Below are 22199 nucleotides of genomic sequence, written 5' to 3'. Positions count from 1 at the left end.
AAACATAAAAATGCGGTGTAAAACCAACTGTGTGATAAAAGAATTCAAAGTGCAGCTTACACTCATTTCTTGGTGGAAAGTGTACAAGGAATGTTTAAACATGGGACAATACCCGGAAACAGGTCGTACAAGTGCACCTAGCCCACGCAACCTGCCATATACCGACCGCACTCGCATTTTGTATTGCGCTCACAATTCACATCGCATATCGATTTGTGTTATTTGTAAATGGCATTGAATATTCAATTGGTAATATCGATTTTATCTGTTTCATAATTAAAGAATATAACACAGCTGTCTTCAGACAGCCGAAGATCGATGCAATAACATTTTTAGTAATTTCTGCAAAAGACTTTATTCCTGATATGTATTATGTAAGGTTGTTCAAGGAAAAGTTTACTAAAAGGTATCCCTTATGGCGGCTCTCGACATAGGCGAACGCGTTGGCCAACGCGTCTGCAGACGCGTTGGCAGTGCGCTTGCAACGGCGTTTGTGAGTAATCCACACATAGGAAGGTCGTTCAGTATGCTTTGGATCGCGCCAATGTGCGGACGGATTCAAAATGGATGTTTAGTCGCTAACAGCTGCAGCTGTTTATTTATTCACAGCTTATAATTACTTTGTAAATGTGGACAAGAAAAAGTTTTTAAAGAGTATTCTCGAAATAAATAAATAAAAGGCGAGAAAACGTAACGAACAAAGAAATAAACTCACTTTTACATAATATTTTATAATATTAAAATAATATAAGTAATTATTTTATTACCTACTTATTATTTATTAAATTATTACATACAAAAATTATTACATATTATAATAATTATCATAATTATAACTCCGGGCAAACTGATCGCGCGGCCTATGTGTGGATGGAGCGCGAAGCTTGCGACAAATGTCCTTTGATCTTTTGCCGACATTTCCGACCCGCGCGGCAAGCTCGCAGACGCGTCGGCCAACGTCTAAATACCTACGGCCAACGCGCGAACGCCCGTTCTACACATTGGGCCAACGCGTCTGCAGACGCGTTGGCCAACGCGTTCGCCTATGTCGAGAGCCGCCATTACACAGAAACGATATTCCTCTTAGAAAAGAATGTGTAGACTAAAGAATAATATATTATAGAGTAGTTTAGTGGTTTGTCCCAAACTACAAACACTGAGGATTTAATTATAGCCCTTTACAACTACGGAATTTCTGACGGAAATTCCGTAATTAATTATGTATTATGAACAAGTTTTGTAGAGTAATCTTAATACATTGTCAACTTCACATTTTAAACCTACGTAAACAAAATGTATTAGGCACCAACAAAATCATTAAAGAATATGAGAAAGAATTAAGGAAGAAAAATCTGTTTCTGAAATTAATTGACCTCATAAACATTCTTGAGAAACTCAAATATAAATTATTTGTAGTTTAATAAAATATAAATTTGTTCTAAAGAATTCCTTTACTAGTCCTAGCAGACCACAAACCAAAAACTTCTCTTAGTGGTACAAACATATTTTGAAGGCATAAATACATTTTTTAATACATTTTTGATGATGAATGAATGAATTTTGAATATTGTGATTAGCAAACCTTGGAGTCGATGTAATATTAAAAGTGCATAATTAATACATTAGGAATTAGAGCAGAAACGCGTGTGCTATGCATAATGAAAAAGGATCGATAACTCTAGATTTCTAGAATCCGATTTGTAACTCCGAAATTTAAAAATTTTAAGTTTTATGCTCTAAAAATTGCAGAAGCAAAAATACTGGCATAGAGCTAACCTCCTGCCACGCTTTGTTCTAATAAATTCGTCTCGCATGATTTTGACGCAAATACAATTATTATTGCACTGTGGCACAGGTATGAAATACGTATGAATTTTTAATATTCTCTTGGCAAAAACCTACAGTGCAATACGAAAAATATAACATGATTCGTTTTGCTACAATGTAACTAAATTAATTCATTTTCTCGCAATCTTATCGGAACAATAATAATTCAATAACTCATGCATATTATTTTATAAACAGTATGAAATAACGTGAAGGAAATGGAAAATGAAAGCAAAGGAAAAGGAAGCACAAAGTAAGTTTAAAAGTTTAAAATTTTCAAAAAAGGAATTCAAAGTACATTTGCAGCAAAACGAAGGTTTATTATTATTATGCAGGTGCTGCTCAAACCTTAAAAGTGAAGCCAATGTGCATCAATAACAACAATAAAGTGTGCGCATCAATCTATGATTCACCGGGAACCCTATGTCGTCATGGAAGAGAAACTCACAATCGGGATGATATCATTAACAGTTAAGGATTTTGTAGCACGTCCGTTACAGTAAATAAGAGTCAAGGTTCAATAGCGATTAAGAATTGATAACGAAGTGGCGTGATGTGACGTATGGACGCCGGCTCCATGATATTATTAATTATCATATAAATTATATTCATTCGTACATTCGCCTCGCGTGGCCTCACTTTGCCGGCCAATTTGATTTAGAATCATCTGGACATAAACAAGCACTTTCATTCTCAAAATCTTAATGCTTTATGTCTAGTCGCAGCAAATATCGACTCGCTGGAGAAAAAACAAACAGTATTATATTATATGTCTGTTTTTTTTTAATTTAGAATACCAATTCCAGAGTTTGGGAGTTCTTTAGTTCGAAACCAGTTTTTAAAGCCTAGAATTATCTTTAGTTTCGTTTATCTTTTGCGCGAAGTTTCCTGTAGAATAAATAGTTCGAAAGGCATGTTATTCAAGGTAAGTTATGGACATTTACGTTAACCTTTCTACAAACTTGACAGTGAACAGGTATCAGATGTTAATTTAAGTACTTACAAATATTTTGTATACAATCACATTCTTTCTCTTTAAATTCTTGACAATAATATCACCTCGATTTTAAACATACTTACCAAAAAGTAAAAACACATGACATACATATTTTGTTATTATTATAAAATATATAACAATTCTAAATGCAAAAGTACTTTCAATGGACATTGAGAGCACATCGATCAAAATCACTTGCTAACACAAAAATCAGAAACATCAGGTGCATCGAAATCAATCGAAATAATAACAGTTGAATGCTAAAATAATTACATAATTAGTGTGTAAGCACATAATATATATTAGAAGTACCAAGAGTAAGTATTGAAATGATTAGGAAAAATTTAAATTATTATTGGGAAAAAAATAAAATTGATTGTGGTGGTGAAAAAGATAATTTATTATTTATTTTTATATCGTTAGGTTATCCCGAACCAGCGATGTTAGCTAGTTACGAGTTACGGGTATGACGCAAACACATGCGTATGGTAATGCAGATTATATCATCGGAATAAATAAGGATAAACCTTACAGCATTTCCACTACAAATACAATAATTACAGTTTTATGCTCAGAACCATAATTACATTCATAGCTTATCAGACTGCTTCAGGTATAAAACATACATTTGTAGTTTCTACGTTTTATATGTTATCTTAAATCAACGCTGTAAACAAACACACCAAACAATTTTAGATATTATAATTATGAAAGCCTTATGTATTTCGTACGTCGGACTTGCGCATGACGGGTTACGTACCGATACAGAGCAAAAATAAGCTAAAAATTGTGTTTTTTGTATGGGAGCCCCCCTTAAATTTTTATTTTATTTTAATATTATTATTCAATATTAAAGTACATATATAACACAAAAATGTGTGAAAAATTCAAGTGCCTCTTGCTTATGATATACATATAGCGAAAATGCCGAAAAAACAAGTTTATTGTATGGCCCCCCTTATATATTAATTTTATTTTGTTTTCAATATATTTTGCTGTTATAGCGGCAACAGATATACATAATCTGTGAAAATTTCAGAAGTCTAGCTATAGCGGTTCTTGAGATACAGCCTGGAGACAGACAGACAGACATACAACGAAGTCTTAGTAATAGGGTCCCGTTTTTACCCTTTGGGTACGGAAAACTAAAAAATAGGTCTTCAATCTTGAAGTTTTTTTAACTCAGAGACCAAGACAAAAGGAAACCAAAATTGATTAAGCAAAACTTATTTTAACAAAAGGTATTTATAATATGGGCCAAAATGCCTGAATTAAATAAATAAATAAAAAATAAATAAAAACTAAGTCTTCGTAAAAATAATAGAAAATTAATTTAATTCAAACGTTAATTTAATTTAGTACTAAAGTACTTTGTCCTTTTACATGGTAAACGTTAAAATATACAAGTTACAAACAAATTTATAGCGACATTCATGTTTTAATATGCTTCTAATGACCAATAAAAAGGAGTAATTACTAATTACTCATAATTTTACAGAACAATGAGCATTTACTTTTAAAGTAATTAATTACTAATTAGAAAGTAATGACATGGTTATGTATGATGGTCTGCAGGGCCCAATTATTTCATTACCTACCTAACCTTCACTAAATTAAAAATACTAGCTATTTGACCGCGCTTTGCTCGGTATTCGATAAAACACGAATAAAATGTCATTTTCTAAAAATGATTCCTAGCTAGATCGATTTATCGCCCCATAAAACAATTACAAATAATACAAACACATTCGCTATTAAAATTAGATAGGATATCATTTGAAAAGCAAATCAAAATATATTGTATCTTCATGATATAACATTAATTATTAAGAGGATACAACAGCGGCTTGAGAAATGAAAAAAAAGTACGTGTAATATCTATAGCTGTCTCCCTTACCTCAAGCCTATACCGCAGAACGCGATAGAGACAACTGCAGAAAATCAACGATTCGTTGTCCCCTGATTCCTACTCCAAAACTTAACCGATTTAAGTACTTTTTTCATTAAAGATTAAAAAAAGGCTTGAGCTGTGTTCCTATGTTTTGCTTTTTTTGTATAATCTAGCCAAATCTGTTTTCTGGACGTTTGAACACAGCGGAAAATCTGGCCATTTTTTTGGGTTTTTGAACGTTCATATCTTATTTAATAATTAAATTATGAAAAAAAAGAAAACATAGGAACATTGTATTAGTGGCCGTAGATATTCAGGAAAAAAAATATAACTCTACTAGCATTATCCAGGGAGGAAACATGGGACAACGTTTGTATGGAAAAAAGGGCGGTATGGAATCCTCTTAAGTACGGTGTTAAATGTACGACATTGGCATACAAAAATGTATAACTACAAGACACGCAATATCCGATAATAATAATAACTATTTTATTGAAACACGTTAAAATATAATGAAACATTAATTATATAAATTGAATGGCGACTTTTAACAGCTAGGATTGCAAGAAGCAAGCAAGGTACCAACGATAGCAAACTCATACTGTATATATTTTATGGAGAGGTCAGAGTCATGTCAGATAAGACGATATAAATTTCAACATGGTACAGATTAGATGTGACCTCTAGTTATTTTCCGCGACAGAAACTATCGCAACGATGTTAACCAACTTGGGTTAATGAATCGTAAGTCCAAACATGAATTCGGTATATTAAAATGCCATTATGAAGCAAAATACCGTTGCAGACGATGTAGTAAATTAGATGCAGTTAACTGCGATAGTAACTAACGGTAAAGTAATACAGGAATTCGAGCCTTATGGCTAACGTTTAAGTAAAATATGTGCAGTAATATAGGTAAATAAATACGCTTAAATACTGTGATAGCTGCATGAACGACGTTAATAACAATTAACAACAGGAAAATTGGGAACACTTAGGAACAATGAAAAGGGAAAGCTTAATGTTATACCTTGTTATTTATTTAACAGTTTATTGCACACAAAAACATTTAACAAATTAAACAGATGAAGAAAAACGACACAAAAGGTATTGCTTATCTCTAAAGAAATTTCTTCCAGCAGCCCTAAGAAGAGAAATTTGATCACAAACAACAGATAGGGCTTGTTAGTTAGTATTGTACCTACAATAATTGAGGAATGAACGAAATTAGTAAAATAATGGCGCAAGAAAAAGCGCAAGTTAATATAACTTGTACCTTAATTCCGCAGGGTCGATACCCTTGTTAAAATTCTCTCCCACAAACTCGATCGAATATCTCCAATACGCATAATTCTCTTTTGGTTTTCTTGTAAATATTTATTAGAAACTACATACAACAAACAACTACACACTTTCTATGCAAATATAACAATTCCCGTCAAATACTTTCACTGTTTCCTAAAGTGCGATATGATACGATCTAAGGTCTAAATGAATAGGTCTAGGTGTTTGTTGAATAAATGTTTATTTATATTATTATTAAATGTAGACTCTAAAATCTAATTCAATCGTTTGCTATACTTTAGGCTTCTTGAAAGGAAATTCTTTTCATATTATGTTAAGTGTGCAGATGTGGGGAAGTGCTTAAAGCTAGCCAATATGATTGCAAACCTTGATTCATGATCGGATCCTCAATCAAATTCTACGCATATTTTGCTTAAAATATTTCCCTAGAAATCATTTTATTTGATTCTCCAATGACTGTAGATTTGATAAGTGTTATTAGAACCATTTGATACATCGCAACGACTCTGGTGATGGGATTGCAAGCGTTATCTGCATAAATCTAGACAGGAGTAGTTATTATTTTTACGTTTGTATTGGATTTTCTCTGTCTAAATCCATAAGCCACATTCTGAGACGTTAACTTGATAACATTGTAACTTGTACATGATCAGGGTGCGTTGGTATTTAGATCTTAATAACATTAATTGTGACAAGTATTTCTTTACTAATTGTCTTCCGCACGTGACTATTTCAGCCTCCGTTGCACAACCTTCAGCTGGCAGCAGGTAATAATAACTCTGTATTGTTTTAAAATTTTACACGAAATAACGTTGAGATTATTTTATTAGAACATTTCGTTTGGACATTTGTTTTTATTTTTTAACTGTTAAACGGCTATTCTGCATTGTTCTTTTGGGCACCTATGGGTATGGCCTTGGGCTGTACCTGTGTGTGAATATGCAAAATGCGTGACTTAGTTATCATAAGCAACTATCACCGGAATCCAGCCTTGAGCATTTAGCACAACTGCCTACTCAAAAATTTTGATTTAATGACTTGCAAGTTACATTATTTGGAATGTCATATTTTGAGGATTGTTAAATTATAAATTATAATAGTTTAAATATTGCTTACACTGTGATCCTGTGATTGTAATTTGACGAAACCATTTTTCCTGAAGCCGTTGTGTCCATTCTCCAGTTTTCCGTTGTGGTGCCCGTTAGTGAGCGTCGTGGTCATGGTTAGAGCTGACATCATCAAATTATTATTTCAGTTTTAAACTTTATTATTGATACCAAACACTTCCGGAGACTATAGAATATTTGGCATCATCAAAATATCTGACCGAAACTTCGCGGTTGTGTAAAATGTAACTACTTAATAAAATCGTAAATAATGCAATTGTAATGCACATAAATAAATGCACTCGTTGGATTCACAGAAACACGCGCACACGGTATGTGTTTTGACGAGCGACTAAATAGTATAGCATGCCTTCTGGCAGCCAGTGCGGAATGTTCAATACGGAGCGTCGGGCGAGCGAGGGGGCGGGGTGGGGGGCGCTCCCGGTGGCGCGACCGGCGACGCCGACGTGGACTTTTTGTCAGACACGCGTCGCGCCACGAACGCGATAGGGTCTACGCTGCTTAGGGTCGATCTTTCCGACACTTTACCGAACATCGTGAGTATCGTGATCGTCACTAGTATGAATAAAACAATCCCAACACATTTAAGCAATAACTAGCAGGTCAATAATACTAAATACAAAATTTTATGCAAAATATTCTTTAAAATATTTAATTCACGTGCAAATAGGTCCTAAAAAAGAAATACTACTTCTAATGATTCAGAAAAAAATACGTTTTTTTGGGTACATAATTAGTAATTACTACTACTTAACCTTCTTACATCCACTTACTTTAAATGACGTTGAAGTTAAGAAGGCCCAATTAGGTAATTAATTTAAATGTTAGGAAGTAAGTATGTCAATGACAAATTCCATGAGCTTTTGCTAACCAAAGTATTCAGATATGAATTGGAACTGAAAAATGAAGCTGTAAAAGGAATAAATAAATATAAAAGGAATTAAAAATGATGATTGATGAATGATGAATAATAGAGAATGGGTAAAGAATATAGATACTTTTAAAAATACTGATAATAGCGCAGGTGCAAGTAATTATGCTTATTAATAACTCTCGAATAAACGAACGAACGAATAAATTTAAAAATATCAATAAATTGATTGATATAACTGACGTTCATATATTTTAGCAAATCAATGGTAACAAGTGACAGGGATGACCCAAATCATCTGGAATTCCTAGCAAAATGATTTGTGGAGAAGTCAAAATATTATAACAAGTAATTATACATCCTAAAATACAACGAAGACATTGACCGGCACAGTGACCGAGTTACGTATGCCAAATTAAATAAACTAGGTATAATTCCACACGTTATAAATAAACAGGGGTGAGTTTAGTGTTATATAACTAACCTGTTAACAGTGAGATGTTCCGAAAATAAATTTGGAGATAAGGTGGGTGCGACATTTTATCTAAGTTGGTCATCTTAGATCATTCTGATCTAATCAAGAATCAAGATACGGGGAACGCCAAATTGTACGGCATGCATGCGTATTCAAAGCTTTATTTATTAAACAGCAACTATAGACTGGAAAAAGACTAATCAAATCAGCTAAAACAGCTAAATTTACTTAAAGGAGACTAGCTAGTTGAACATGATAAGTAGTAGGCACATGAATTTTATTTCTTCCTTGAGAATACCGTCATCAAGTGATCCATTAATCACTTGATGACGGTATTCTACTTCATTACTATGTCCATTCTGTTATTTGTGCTAATTAAATGCTTGCTTGCTTTAATTAGCACAAATAAATGATGTTTGCTTGGGCGTGCAAAGAACTCTGGAATCTAATGAAAGAAAGAAATATTTTTACAACTCTGGTAACTATGATGGCATATGCTCCGCTCTTGATGTTACTGATTGGAAGACCGTCCTTAATGATAAACCGTTAGAAGATGCAGTTGAGCATTTCTATAATATTATATACGACCTCCGTAACACCTTTATTCCAAGCAAAAATATAATATCATCGTCCAGAAGCTTTCCTCCCTGGTTTAATGCACCCCTAAAAAAGTTACTCAAAGAAAAATATAAATTCCACAGGAAATACAAATTATATGGTAACCTTGATGATTATAATACTTTTTCATTATTGAGAAACAGAGTTAAAACTTTAGAACATCAATGCTTTAAGTCCTATATTGAGAAAGCTGAAATCAATATTGTGAATAGTCCTAGAAGTTTTTGGGCATATGTTAAAGATAATAAAAATTCGGGTAATGGTTTCCCCTCCACTATGAGCTACAATGAAACATTTGCTTCTAATGGCGAAGAGGTGTGCAATTTGTTCAATACATATTTTGAGGCTAATTTTCGACACTCGAGCTGCAATAATGATAACACCAATGACCATAATGTTAACTCAAGTAGTTTTAGCATCGGAACTATTGATATTAATTCGACGGAAATATTAAATGCGCTCAAGTCGGTTAATCTCAGTAAGGGAGCTGGGCCGGATGATCTACATCCGATATTTATTTCTAAGTGTGCTAAGAGCATAGTCTACCCTGTGTGTATCCTCTTCTCCCGATCAATTAACGAAGGACATGTACCTAGCATCTGGAAGTCCGCTTTCATAACGCCAGTACACAAGGGAGGAGACAAAACTGCTATTAATAACTACAGACCTATTTCTAAGCTATGTATCCTTGCTAAAATCTTTGAGGGTATCGTACATCGCCAGGTATATTCCACACTCCGTAGCTGGTTTATACCTGAGCAGCATGGCTTTATGAAAGGACGCTCGACTGTATCTAACCTTGTCATAGCTAATGACTATATATCTTCGTGCATGGACTCTGGTGATCAGGTTGATATGGTCTTTACGGACTTTCGTAAGGCTTTTGATCGAATTGATCACTCAATGCTACTTAAAAAGCTACAGTTTGCAGGTGTACATGGTAGTTTGTTCAGATGGTTCTGCTCGTACATTACCAATCGCTCACAAGCTGTTGCTATTAATGGCTTTATCTCCAACTGGGTTTCAATTCCCTCAGGAGTGCCCCAGGGTTCGCTCCTAGGGCCCCTTTTATTTGCCATTTTCTTAAATGATATTGCATCATGTTTTAAATACTCAAAATTTTTATTATATGCGGACGATACAAAAATTTTTAGGATTATTTCATCTATCAAAGATTGCCGCCTAATACAGGAGGATTTGAATAGGTTTAGTCATTATTGCAAAATAAATAAACTCGATCTAAATGTCTCCAAATGCTTCATGATGACGTTTTCTCGCAATGTAAATTTAATTAAGTTCTCATATACTATTAATAATACCAATCTTGAGTCCACTGATAAAATGAGAGACCTAGGTGTTATTATGGATTCAAAGTTAATTTTCGACAAACATATTAATCATATAGTAAATAAATCTTCGAAGGCACTTGGTTTCATCATAAGGATGAGCAAAGCATTCACAGGACTTAAGGTTATTAAAATTCTGTTTTGCTCTCTTGTGCGCAGTGTGCTCGAATATTGCTCGGAGGTATGGAACCCCAGGTATGACATATATATAAATAGGATTGAGTGTGTTCAAAAGCGTTTTCTACGATACCTACAGTTTAGAAGTAATTATTATTTATCCAATTATGAAGAAAGATGTAGACATTTTCACTTTTTACCATTGAAATTAGACGAAATATAACTGATCTTTCCTACTTAGTTAAAATTATCAATAGTAACATTGACAGCACATATCTGTTAGAGAAATTAAATTTTAGTATCCCCACCAAATATTTTAGAAATTTCGTTCCAATAGATGTACCTACCTTTAATACTTACTATCGCAGTAATTCGTTTTTACTAAGGGCTAGTTCTCAACTTAATGAGTTTTTAAAAATAAATCCTTCCTTTGACATATTCTCTACTAAGCCTTATAAGATTAGACAGTCGGTAACTAGCTCGTTTTTTCAAAGCTGATAATTTGTCACTAAACTAGAATCTAGATACTAATCCAGTTTAGTTTTTAACTAGTGATAAGTGTAGAATAAGTTTATTAACATTATACATACTCACACGAATATTGACTACCTTTTTATTAAATTGCTTAAACCATGATTAGTGAACGCAATGTGAAAAAATAATTAAATTAAGTTTTTTCTCTGTTACTTTTTGTGCACTTACATTTTTTAACTATTTGCGAAAACTTTTAAATGGCTTATAGTTACTATTTAGTCAAGTTAATTTATGATAATAGCTGTAAGTTTTCCGAAGAAATAAAAATAAAATAAAATAAAATAAATAAATAAATGGTTGCTAAATATTTTGAAGATTATATGTATTTTGAAACAGTGCAAATTGCAGGTAATGTTAGTCATTGATGACAAATGCACGACGCGACGCTATATTGCAGTAAAACAGACAATATACGTTGGTTTGAAAACAATACTATCTAAAGATAGTAAGTTATGAGAAAAGTAGTAAGTGAAGAGCAAAAAAAAGTAATGCAAATATTTCGGTTGCTTAAAATTCTAGGATTTATTGTAAAATAATAAAAAAAGGTTCCGTACCGTTATAGAGGAAAAATAGACCAAAAATTGTGTTTTGTATGGGAGCCCCCCTTAAATTTTTATTTTATTTAAATATTAATATTGATAGGCCGACTTAATCTTACGATGTAAGGCCTTTAAATAAAGAAAAAAAATTATTATTGATTAAAAAGGTATCTACATACAACTAATAACTTTATGATAATTTCAAGTGCCTAGCAGTTGCCATTATTGATTACGACTTACGAGCTAAAAAGGCCAAAAAAATAAACGTTTGTTGTATGGAAGCCCCCCCTAAATATTAATTTTATTTTGTTTTTAGTAATGTATGTTGTTATAGCGGCAACAAAAATTCACAATCTGTGAAAATTTCAGAAGTCTAGCTATAGCGGTTATTGAGTTACAGACTGGAGACAGAAAGACAGACAGACGGACAGACATCGAAGTCTCAGTAATAGGGTCCCTTTTTTTACTCGTTGGGTACGGAACCCTAAAAACTAGAAGTTCTAGGGTAAAAAGACTGAAAACAACATTTTGCAAAAAATACAATTAGGTTAGCAAGGGAATGTTGTTTTACCGTTGTTAATTAGTGTACATCTGTTTAAGCCTCTTCTCACCGCTATCTATTGCTAATGTCATTCTTGTGTTCGTATCGGAAGTTACCAATTGTTCACATTGAAATCACGCCATCTGAGTCATTTTAACTTTAAAGCCGATAATTACATAATGCAGATAATGACATTGTTTTGAATTTAAAATCCCAAAGGATGAGGGTTGAAAACAAGTATTAGTCATTGGCATTTTAACAATTATAATAATTAGGATTCAAATAATGTACTTTATGTTTGTTTACATGCTATATGAATCCTTGCGTGACTTTAATGGCGTATGCAAAATTTGTATTCGTTTAGTCTTTAGAATCATTAGTGTCAGCGGGTTTACCTAGGGCCCGGTTTCACAGTATGACTCATTGTATCGATTACACAACTGTGTACCTACAACCTACTGCTTGTAGTAGGGATAAACTAATGTAATGTCCCTTTATTATAATAGTACTTCGTATTTCTCTTTCAATAACTACAGCGTGATCCTCAGATTCTACAATAGCGGTTTCAGAAATCCTAATTTAGTTACGTCGTCTGTTCTTGTTGCTCTAGCTTTGGTTATTACTTATTATGAAAAAACCTAAGCACTTATAAGTTATAATTATTGCTTTCTTATCATTTTGATCTTTTTATCCCATTTGCGCTTGACTTTTAGGTCTTGAATCTTAATGTAAAGCTAGAAGAAACACAATATCGTAAAACTTAATGTCACTAGATTCGGTAAGTATCTTATGAAACACCTTTTTGATAGGTCATTAAGCTTCCTCTAAAGTCTAATGGAGAACCATAAAAGATTTAAATATCTATTGAACAGTTGTTTTGAGACAATTATGTACTGAATTTTTTTCTAATCAACTGTTCAACAGGTGTTTAAATCTTTTGTAGTAAGACCGTAACTCTTTACGACCATTCCTTTAAAAAAATTCATAGATGTGCATTAGCTGCAACGAAGGTACGAACTTAACTATATTTTTCTTGTTCAGACTTCAGGCTATAGCCACTTATTTTACTTTTTACTTTTTATTAACCACTTAATTGTAAAACTTCTATGAAAACAGTGTTCATGGTTTGATTCTGAGCAAACCCGATACAAAATTATGTAGATAATATCAACATAATATTGCATGATGTATAGGCCTTTCTGTTTTTTTTTTTTTTATGTTCTGTGGCTATGATATTTATTATGATTTAGCCGTTAAATTTAATTCCCAGACCACATACTGGATGTATCTAGTTCAGCTGTGGCATGGTCAGCGATCACGCCACTCTTTGGCTCCACGCCCGTATTTTTTGTTTGGCTTTCGATATTTCTTCACTGTTTACACATTTTATTATGATCGTCTATTTATGTACTTCTCTAATCACGATTTATTCTGGTAAGAATAAATCGTGATAGAATCGTGACAGTTTTTTTTGGTAAGAATCATTATAAACAAGGAATAAGATGCTCTGTCTACGATTATAAACCTCTAGGATTTTTAAATTCGACGATCGACGAATATTTACTTGCATTTAGTTCAACACGTAGCTTAGGGTTCGTCGTTGGTTGCTTTAGTTTTGTCGATCTTAACCAGTTTTTCTGAAATTTGGTATCTAAGAGATACTTTTAGTCCCGGGAAAGGACCTTGAACACTTTTTATCATCATATCAGCATCATCTAGTATTTAAAATATTACATTATGGAAAAGAGGAAAATTTTTAATGAATTTGCAGCTTTTGCCTGATGTTTTTGACGTTGCTCACCCCAGTTAGCTATCTACTGCTGACCTCTTTGACATTCGCAAGGTAAGCAATGTTAAGACGTCAGCATCAATGGTGCTGGTATTGCAAAAAATATGCTGCTCATTTCTTCATAACAATATATGAAAGTAAGAATATTATTTTTCCTAGCTGGTATGTGGTAATGTCACCTTGCTGGCATTGTTAAGCATACAAACTGTTCACTGTTCGGCCTATGATTTTTCTTGTTCAGATCACTTACTGCGACAAGACCGATTTTCTAGTCTATACCATAGAGTAATAAATATCTGGTCTCTGTCTATAATAATAATAATAGCTCCCACACCGGTTTCGGTGATAGTGGTCGGTTTCATTGAAACCAGGCCAGCTACGCAGGAGTAATTTTATAGTGCCCAAGTGTGTGCGCAGTACACAAGAGCACTCTCTATTCCTTTACTCTCATAACCCAGTGGGACGGAAGACCGACACGACCGGCGAGAGATCAGGCGCAGAACCGACATTTTACATGCCCATCCGACGCATGGATCATCTTACTTGTCAGACCAGGCGCGGTCCGAAGGGGGGGGTCACAGGGGACATGACCCCGGAACAGTTTGTTAGTTTGTTTGTTTGAACGCGCTAATCTCAGGAACTGTAGGTCCGATTTCAAAAAATCTTTCAGTGTTAGATAGCCCATTTATCAAGGGATGCTATATTTTATCACGCTAATACAGTAAAGTGTGGAAAAAAGGGGGAAAATTATTTGAAACGGCTTATTCCACATTTTCCTTTATTTCTTCGCTCGTTTTAGTCTTAGCGTGATAAAATATAGCCTATAGCCTTCCTCGATAAATGGACTATCTAACACTGAAAGAATTTTTCAAATCGGTGCAGTAGTTCCTGACATTAGCGCGTTCAAATAAGCCCTTTTAAATAATTTCCCCCGTTTTTTCCACATTTTCCTCTATTTCTTCGCTCCTATTAGTTTTGGCGTGATAAAATATAGCCAAGCCCTAAAGCCTTCCTCGATAAATGGGCTATCTAACACTGAAAGAATTTTTCAAATCGGACTAGTAGTTCCTGAAATTAGCGCGTTCAAACAAACAAACAAACTCTTCAGAATTATAATATTAGTATAGATTGCTTATTATCTTAAGAAACTACTGGAGCAATTTTTATGTTATTTGGCACACAAGAAGAATAGACCACGTGAAAGGACATAGGTTTCTTTTTTGCGGAAAAATGTACGGTTTCCGTGACATTCCTAAATTACGCGGGCGGAGCCACGCGGAACATCTAGTAATATTATTCTGCAAATTGCATCTTGCATTATTGTACAGTCAAACCTAGATTTGGTTTATCACTTTTTGACAAACCTAGATTTTGTATGTCCTGAATAGTTGTTGAAAGATAACAAAGTTCATAAAATATATTACTACCCATAGGTATATTATATAGATATACATAATATACTAGTATAGTTATATAATTAGAAATATTGTTAATAAAATAAAATAAAATTAAGATACTTATTAACATTTCGCATTGTTAACATAATATTGTAAAAAATATTATATTATAATGTTGTAATTGTTCACAATTTTTAAGCAAACGCCTGCACAAGGTACTAAGTTTTACTTACAATGTTTGTATATAAATTACTTAGTTTGCAAATAAAATCTTTGAATCTTTGAATACAACATACCAAAAGAAGATGTTAGTGGAAAAAGCAGGTAAGTAACTGCAAAACGTCCACTTTATACGTGGGAGAGCCATGCTTCGGCACGAATGGGCCGGCTCGACCGGATAAATACCACGTTCTCACAGAAAACCGGCGTGAAATAGCGCTTGCGCTGTGTTTCGCCGAGTGAGTGAGTTTATCGGTGGCCCAATCCCCTACCCTACCTTCCCCTATCCCTTCCCTTCCCTACCCTCCCCTATTTCCTCTTAAAAGGCCGGCAATGCACTTCTCTCTTGATATGACTTCACAGCTCTTCTGATGCTGCGAGTGTCCATGGGCGACGGAAGTTGCTTTCCATCAGGTAACCCGTTTGCTCGTTTGCCCCCTTATTTCATAAAAGAAAATTGACATTTTTTTGCATAAACGGAGATCTTAGGGCCGTAAAAATTATTTGAAATCAATAAACTGTGTATTTTTTGTGTAGCCAGATATATTAGCTAGATGATGAAGTAGGTAAGTTACAAGGTTTGTTCAAAATATAAGGGAAAAATGGATAATTGCTCTTATGTTATAAAATGTTAGTTATCTAGTTCTTCCATTTAAGTCTTTAATTATAATAATAGGTGTCTACAATCTGCATTATATTTTTTTAAAGCTTCACCTTATAAATGAGCAAACTAATAAGGCACACTCATTATAGGCTCAGCCATTGTTCATGAATCATAATAGCTGGAGATGAGCCATTCAACTGGCAACATTAAGTAGACCGAGTGGCCACTTCAATATTTTTACTCAAGGCCAATTCAAACATATTAATATGAGCAAATGCATGAGCGTTCTCTGAGGCTTTTTGACTTTGAGAGATTATTTAATCATGTTATAAACTTCTTTTTTCTAACTCAATTTCAAATAATATTATATTGCAAGAACTACATAAATCGGCCTAAAATTAGAATTTGTGAGCAATGGGGTTAGATTAGAACTTATCATTAGTGGGAAGAAAAACACAATGTATTTAACTAGTGCAGAAACAGGTGTAAGCTTATTCCTTTTTCGGATAATAATAACGCTTAACTCCCAAGCGGCCCAACTATAACAATTGAATAGCTATTGTGTCTGGTTTTCCCACAATTGTGCTATTTATTGATAACTAACATTTTACAACATACTCGTACTTGGACAATTACTCATTTTTCCCCTTATAATTTTAACAAATGTTGTAACTTATCTATGTTTCTTCGTCTGGCTTTATATCCACTTTCTTTTGATTTCAAACCATTTTCTGGTCCTAAAGCCTCCATTTATGCAAAAAAATGTCAATTTTCTAATTGTTAGTTACCTACTTCATCTGTTCACATCTTTAATTATCATTAATCAACTTAAGGCCATGCCATACAGAATATTCATAGGAACTAGAAATAACCAGATTAGAAGAGTTATTGGACCCATTGGAACTTTTTAAGAGTTTCTATTAATGTTGTTTCAGAGGTTAAAATTTCAAGTAAAATGGCTAAAAGTGACGAAAAACACTAGGTGCTCCCACAATGGGAGCATTCATGTGTAATGTTACATTATAGATTTATCTTTAAGCATAACATTACAATAATATCTCTCTGACTGACGAGTATTCGCGTGTAACATAATAAATATTAAAGATTCAACTTTGAGGATTTCATAGCAAGTTGACTTCACTGTCACGACAGACCAGTAATTATACATATGTATATACATGTATAACTGGTCTGTGCTGTCACTTCTCATTGATGTTACAAGTTCTATCAAGATATTGTATCATTACAAGGTGCACATTGTAAACAGCACCTTTGAAATTTGCAAGTTTATACACACTAGTGTGATTCCTTAAAATCAGTATTATGGAGAAATTTTAAAATATATGAAATATTGCTCTAGCTGTTAAGTACTACATTGCTCATGGCTAAGAAGACTTGCACAGTTTTAATTTTAAAAAGTTTTTAGTAGATTTTCTCTTTGAACAACTTTATCACCATACTTTATCACCATTGATTATTTGAACAAATAATGCTAAGTACTCACATACGGTTTTGTTTGTTAGTTTAACTCAAAATCGAGCAAAAACTCACAGCTCGATGGCTCGCATCGAGCCGGCTTGACAAATTTTAGACACAGTTACTCTTCCTTAGTTTTTATTAGTCGTAGCTAATTTCCTTCAAAATGGAGTAAAACTATCGAGCAATACTGAATGTGTGGACGAAAGCCCGAGCCGTGGTTTTTACTCTACGTGATTGCTCGATCGAGCAAAACTGTAGGTGAGTACTTACACTAAGGTGAATAATCAATACTTACTACAAATTATTTTACATAATTTAATAAATTATATTACTTAATCCTTCGATCGGGGATTCTCGGAAATGCTATTGTATTCTATTGAGGCTTGATGGTTTAAAATGCTATACCATGAAGTAACAGATTATTTACTATGTAGTAGGTAAATTAAAATGAAACAAAAGATAGAATTACAAATTTTCCATCAAAAGCTGCACTCTTACCTGCAGCTGGAACTCTTCTTTAGCCTGACTGCTGCTGCTGGCGGTACTGAAACTCCCGTCACTGCCGTTTTTGGCTACTCCGGATCCGGTTTCTGGTAACTTAGCACTCATTTCAGATTCGGTGCTAAGTCGACTTCTCTTTCGAGACATTATTTCATGACAGGCACTAATATGAATAAATAATGCGTAACATAAGACTTTTATTAAATATTGTTAATAAATTTGAAACTTCTTATCGTTTTTAACGCTTTAAACGACGATTACGAAATCATCAGAATTAAAATCTGTTGTGGAGCATATGATTCATAACCTCACTTTAATTTAATTAAATGCATTAAAATACACACCAATATAACAAATATTTTAAAAGCTTCAAGAAATCGTGTAAAATATAATATTTAAAAGAAATTTACGTGAAATTGGTTGAAAATCTCAATTGACAACACGAAATCGACAAAAACAAAACACGGATGATGACTGAAGATTGACACAAGATTGACATTTGATGACAATTATTGACAAAGAAGATGAAGATCCTTGACAGCGAACACAGATAAAAAATCCTAGGATGGGCGGATTCTACAGAACAGTTCAATCTCGAGCTGTCAAACGAAACCAAAATTGGTTTTCACCTGTGTGAAAAATATACGATAAATAGTGCGTCAAGAAAGTCATGACAGGCGGGAAAATTTGTTGTGAGTATAGTATTCGTAATAAGGTGTATTTTTTCGTTGTATTTTCACAGAGAACGCATAAATTACATTTTAAATATTGTCACAGTCTAGCACATTTATAGAATTCTCTTATTTTTTATTTACGTGTGGTACGTGTGAATGGTCTAGTTAACTCTAGTTCATTAAGACTGGATTGCACCAACTAACTTTAACTTTAACTGTAACTTTGACTACAGTGCAAAATGTTAACTGTAACTTTAACTTTGACTACAGTGCAAAATGTCAAATCTTTGGGTACCGTAAAGTTAAAAATGGACGCCATCAAGACACCATATTTAACTATAACCATAGAGCTCGACAAGGTTTTAAATGCATGTGGCGAAAAAAGGAATTAACGCTGTCATCATACAAAAACCTCCATTTTTGCCAGTTTTCCTACGACAGTATATATTAAGTATATGGTTCTCCTTTACCAGCAGCGCCCCTGCCCACGCGCATTTATAACCTTGTTGGATCAGCTGTCATCTGTCAATTTCTCCGGGCAAAGTTAAGGGTAAAGTTAAAGTTAAAGTTAAATTTACCTTAACTATAACCATAAAATCTAACTTTAACTTTACCCACGCCTCTGGTGCAAACCAGTCTTACAATACGAAATAAATATACGCCCGACCACGTGGTGTAGTTGTGGTTGTCATGTGGTTGTGGTATGTGTGGATTGGCCCTAATGGCCACAACCACACGACACCGCAACTACAGTGCGCGCACACCGCTCGCGTTCTTCCCCTCTCCATTTTATTGACTTTCGTGCGTAACCACATCGCAACCACTGGCATCAACGCAACCACGTCGGCATTTTGTCGATACCACAACGCAACTACAAAAAGCTGCAGCGACACCATTCACACGTAACCACTGTTCGACGACATTTGTCGTTGCGATGTTGTGGTACGTGTGGGTCGACCCTAAGCATTATTGTTCTGTGGCCCTAAGTAACCAAATAATATAATTTTTGACTTCCATTATACCTAGGTAACACTGAAAATTTTTAGAAAATGAAAAACGGCTTAATGTAGAAAGTTGCCAATACTTTTATTGTTTTTAGAAGTAGGTAATCTCCGTTCCTTTCTACACATCGTCATATTCGATGGAATCACTGAAAAAAGCAGTGGGCCCAGACTTCCTTAGGGGTCTCTTCTGTGGCATTTTCGTACGCTTTCATCGCATCTTCAGGGCTCGTAAAGCGAGTACCTCGAATTTTATCTTTATTTCTTGGGAATAAATTAAGCCGCAGGGCGCCATGGCGCATGACTCAATATCTCAACACGTGCCATAGTCAAATATTCAACAGTCTGTCTCGCGGAGCGCGCTGAAGCATTGTTGTGGTGAAGGAGTGTCCTGCTTCGAGGGCGCTGCTGTCAAAATATTTCCAAGACGACAGGCACACAGCGATTGACATACCATTCTGCAGTAACTGTCCTTTCATCTTCTAGCACAACTGTCGCAAACTTACATTTCCGACCAAATAATGAGGCAATCATCTTTTTGCCTTGACTTCTTCCTTTTACCTTAGTTGGCCAAACCTCGAAAGGAAACACCCCTTGAGCTGATTGTCTTTTGGTTTCGGGTTCGAAGCAATATATCCAGCTTTCATCACCTGTGAGGTTGTCAAATACAGCGTTAGAGTCACCGCCGTTGAACTTATCTAGCATTTGGCGACACCAGTCCATGCGAAGGCGTTTCTGGTCGTCGATTGAAGTATGGGGAATGCATCTGGTACAAAGCTTCCTGACGCCTTAATGTTCATGTAATATTTGTTGAACTTGACTCTAAGGCCGGTATAAAAAGTCAGTACTCAAGATGCATGTCGGTCTCAAGACGCGGTTCGGCTCTATAATTGGTCCAAATTTTGACAGCCAACCAATCACAGAGCCTGAACCATCTCTTGAGACCGAGATGCATCTTGAGTACTGACTATTTAAACCGGCCATAGCAATGCCTAGGCTTGCCCGTATCTGCTGGTAGGTCACTCTTTTATCTCCCTCTATCATGCGTCGCACAACACTAATGTTAACTTCAGTAGTCGCTGTTAAAGGACGTCCCTCACGCGGATCATCAGTGAGATTGCTACGTCCACGTTTAAACTCGTTAAACCAATTGTAAATAGTGACACGAGATGGGGCTTCATTATGAAATGGTAATAGCAGCATAACAAAGCTTTGTTATTGAGTAAGCCCACAACAAAAGTCATAAAAAATCATTAACTGAAAATTTTTTCGCGTTAAGTTCATTTTCACGTGTAACAAGAGTTTTAGATTTGCCGCCAATTCACCAAAACAAATAACAAATAAATGTAATATACCAGATAGTTACCAAAGAGTTCTAAAATTGTAATTAAAAAAAAGTTTTCATTAGTAATGTTTCTAACTAGCTAGTTCTAAACACTTTCAGTGTGACCCACGTACATATATAATTTGTATACAATGGAGATTGGAGGTCAGTGTTCTAGGCCCATCTAGGGTAAGCTCAAGGTGTTGGCCACACCGTGTGGCAAAAGACTTCCATTTTTTCCACTTCATTCCATTGGCAGTCCAAGGGCGGCCGGCGCGGGCGCCGCGCTCCCGAGTCCTGTCCCTGACTCCCGACTCGTGTCTGGTAAGTGATAAATACGAATATATATGCATAATGCTTATTTAAAGTAATCCTTTAACCATAGACCGAATTATACATTCATTGGGCCGCCTGGCCCCTGACCGAGCCTAGGTACCTTGTGGCCACAGACCTGTGGACTGTGGTACAAATTACAATATTGTCACCTGTAATGAGTAATCTAACAATATAGTATACGAGGAACGCTGCAGTGTGATTGCGTAACTTTTGTGAAACCTATCGCTCATTGATCTTTAGGCTCAATCACACCGAAACGGCAGCGCAGCGGCGAGCATTTTCAGTGTCATATGATTTTAAACTTTATCTTCATTAGTGTAATACATAGTATCGCTTGAGAAACTTGGAAAGTCTTACTATGACTCTGACGACTCCTACGCGGCGGCGGCGCGTGGGCAGTCTGTAATGAAGACAAAGTTTAAAATCATATGTGATATGATACTGAAAATGCTCGCCGCTGCGCTGCCATTACTTAGCTATAGCATAGCTTAGCGTCGACTCGGGGAGTAGATGTGCCGGCCCTGTGATCGTGATGAATGACGGAAGAGGACGAATTTTGTTTAAGAAATAATTTTTTGGCCTACTTTAAAAATGTTGAGTACCACTGCATTATAAGCATATTCTTGATTTTCCTTCTCTTGATCTAACTCACATTGGCGCAGAATCGAAGCGACACGATGAGTCATA

At 34.8% G+C, this 22199-nt stretch overlaps 1 protein-coding gene across 3 annotated transcripts in view; it reads right to left on the bottom strand.

Annotated features, from left to right (window-relative positions):
• Positions 1–18472, bottom strand: part of LOC121729909 (choline-phosphate cytidylyltransferase B-like) — a 33938-nt gene extending 15466 nt beyond the window's left edge. The window contains exon 1 of one of the 3 annotated variants that reach the window (XM_042118611.1): positions 18175–18472. In XM_042118611.1, coding sequence (XP_041974545.1) covers positions 18175–18324 — 150 coding nt within the window. In that variant the 5' untranslated portion in view covers positions 18325–18472. Of the gene's footprint in view, positions 1–7136; positions 7514–18174 lie in introns of those variants that run through there. The other 2 variants (XM_042118609.1, XM_042118610.1) reach the window with 2 other exon arrangements.
• Positions 18473–22199: the final 3727 nt, after the last annotated feature.

The sequence above is a fragment of the Aricia agestis genome, chromosome 8 (genome assembly GCF_905147365.1).
Source record: "Aricia agestis chromosome 8, ilAriAges1.1, whole genome shotgun sequence".
NCBI lineage: Eukaryota > Metazoa > Arthropoda > Insecta > Lepidoptera > Lycaenidae > Aricia > Aricia agestis.
Note: the sequence above shows the minus strand (reverse complement) of the source record. Positions and strands in the feature narration are given on the sequence as shown.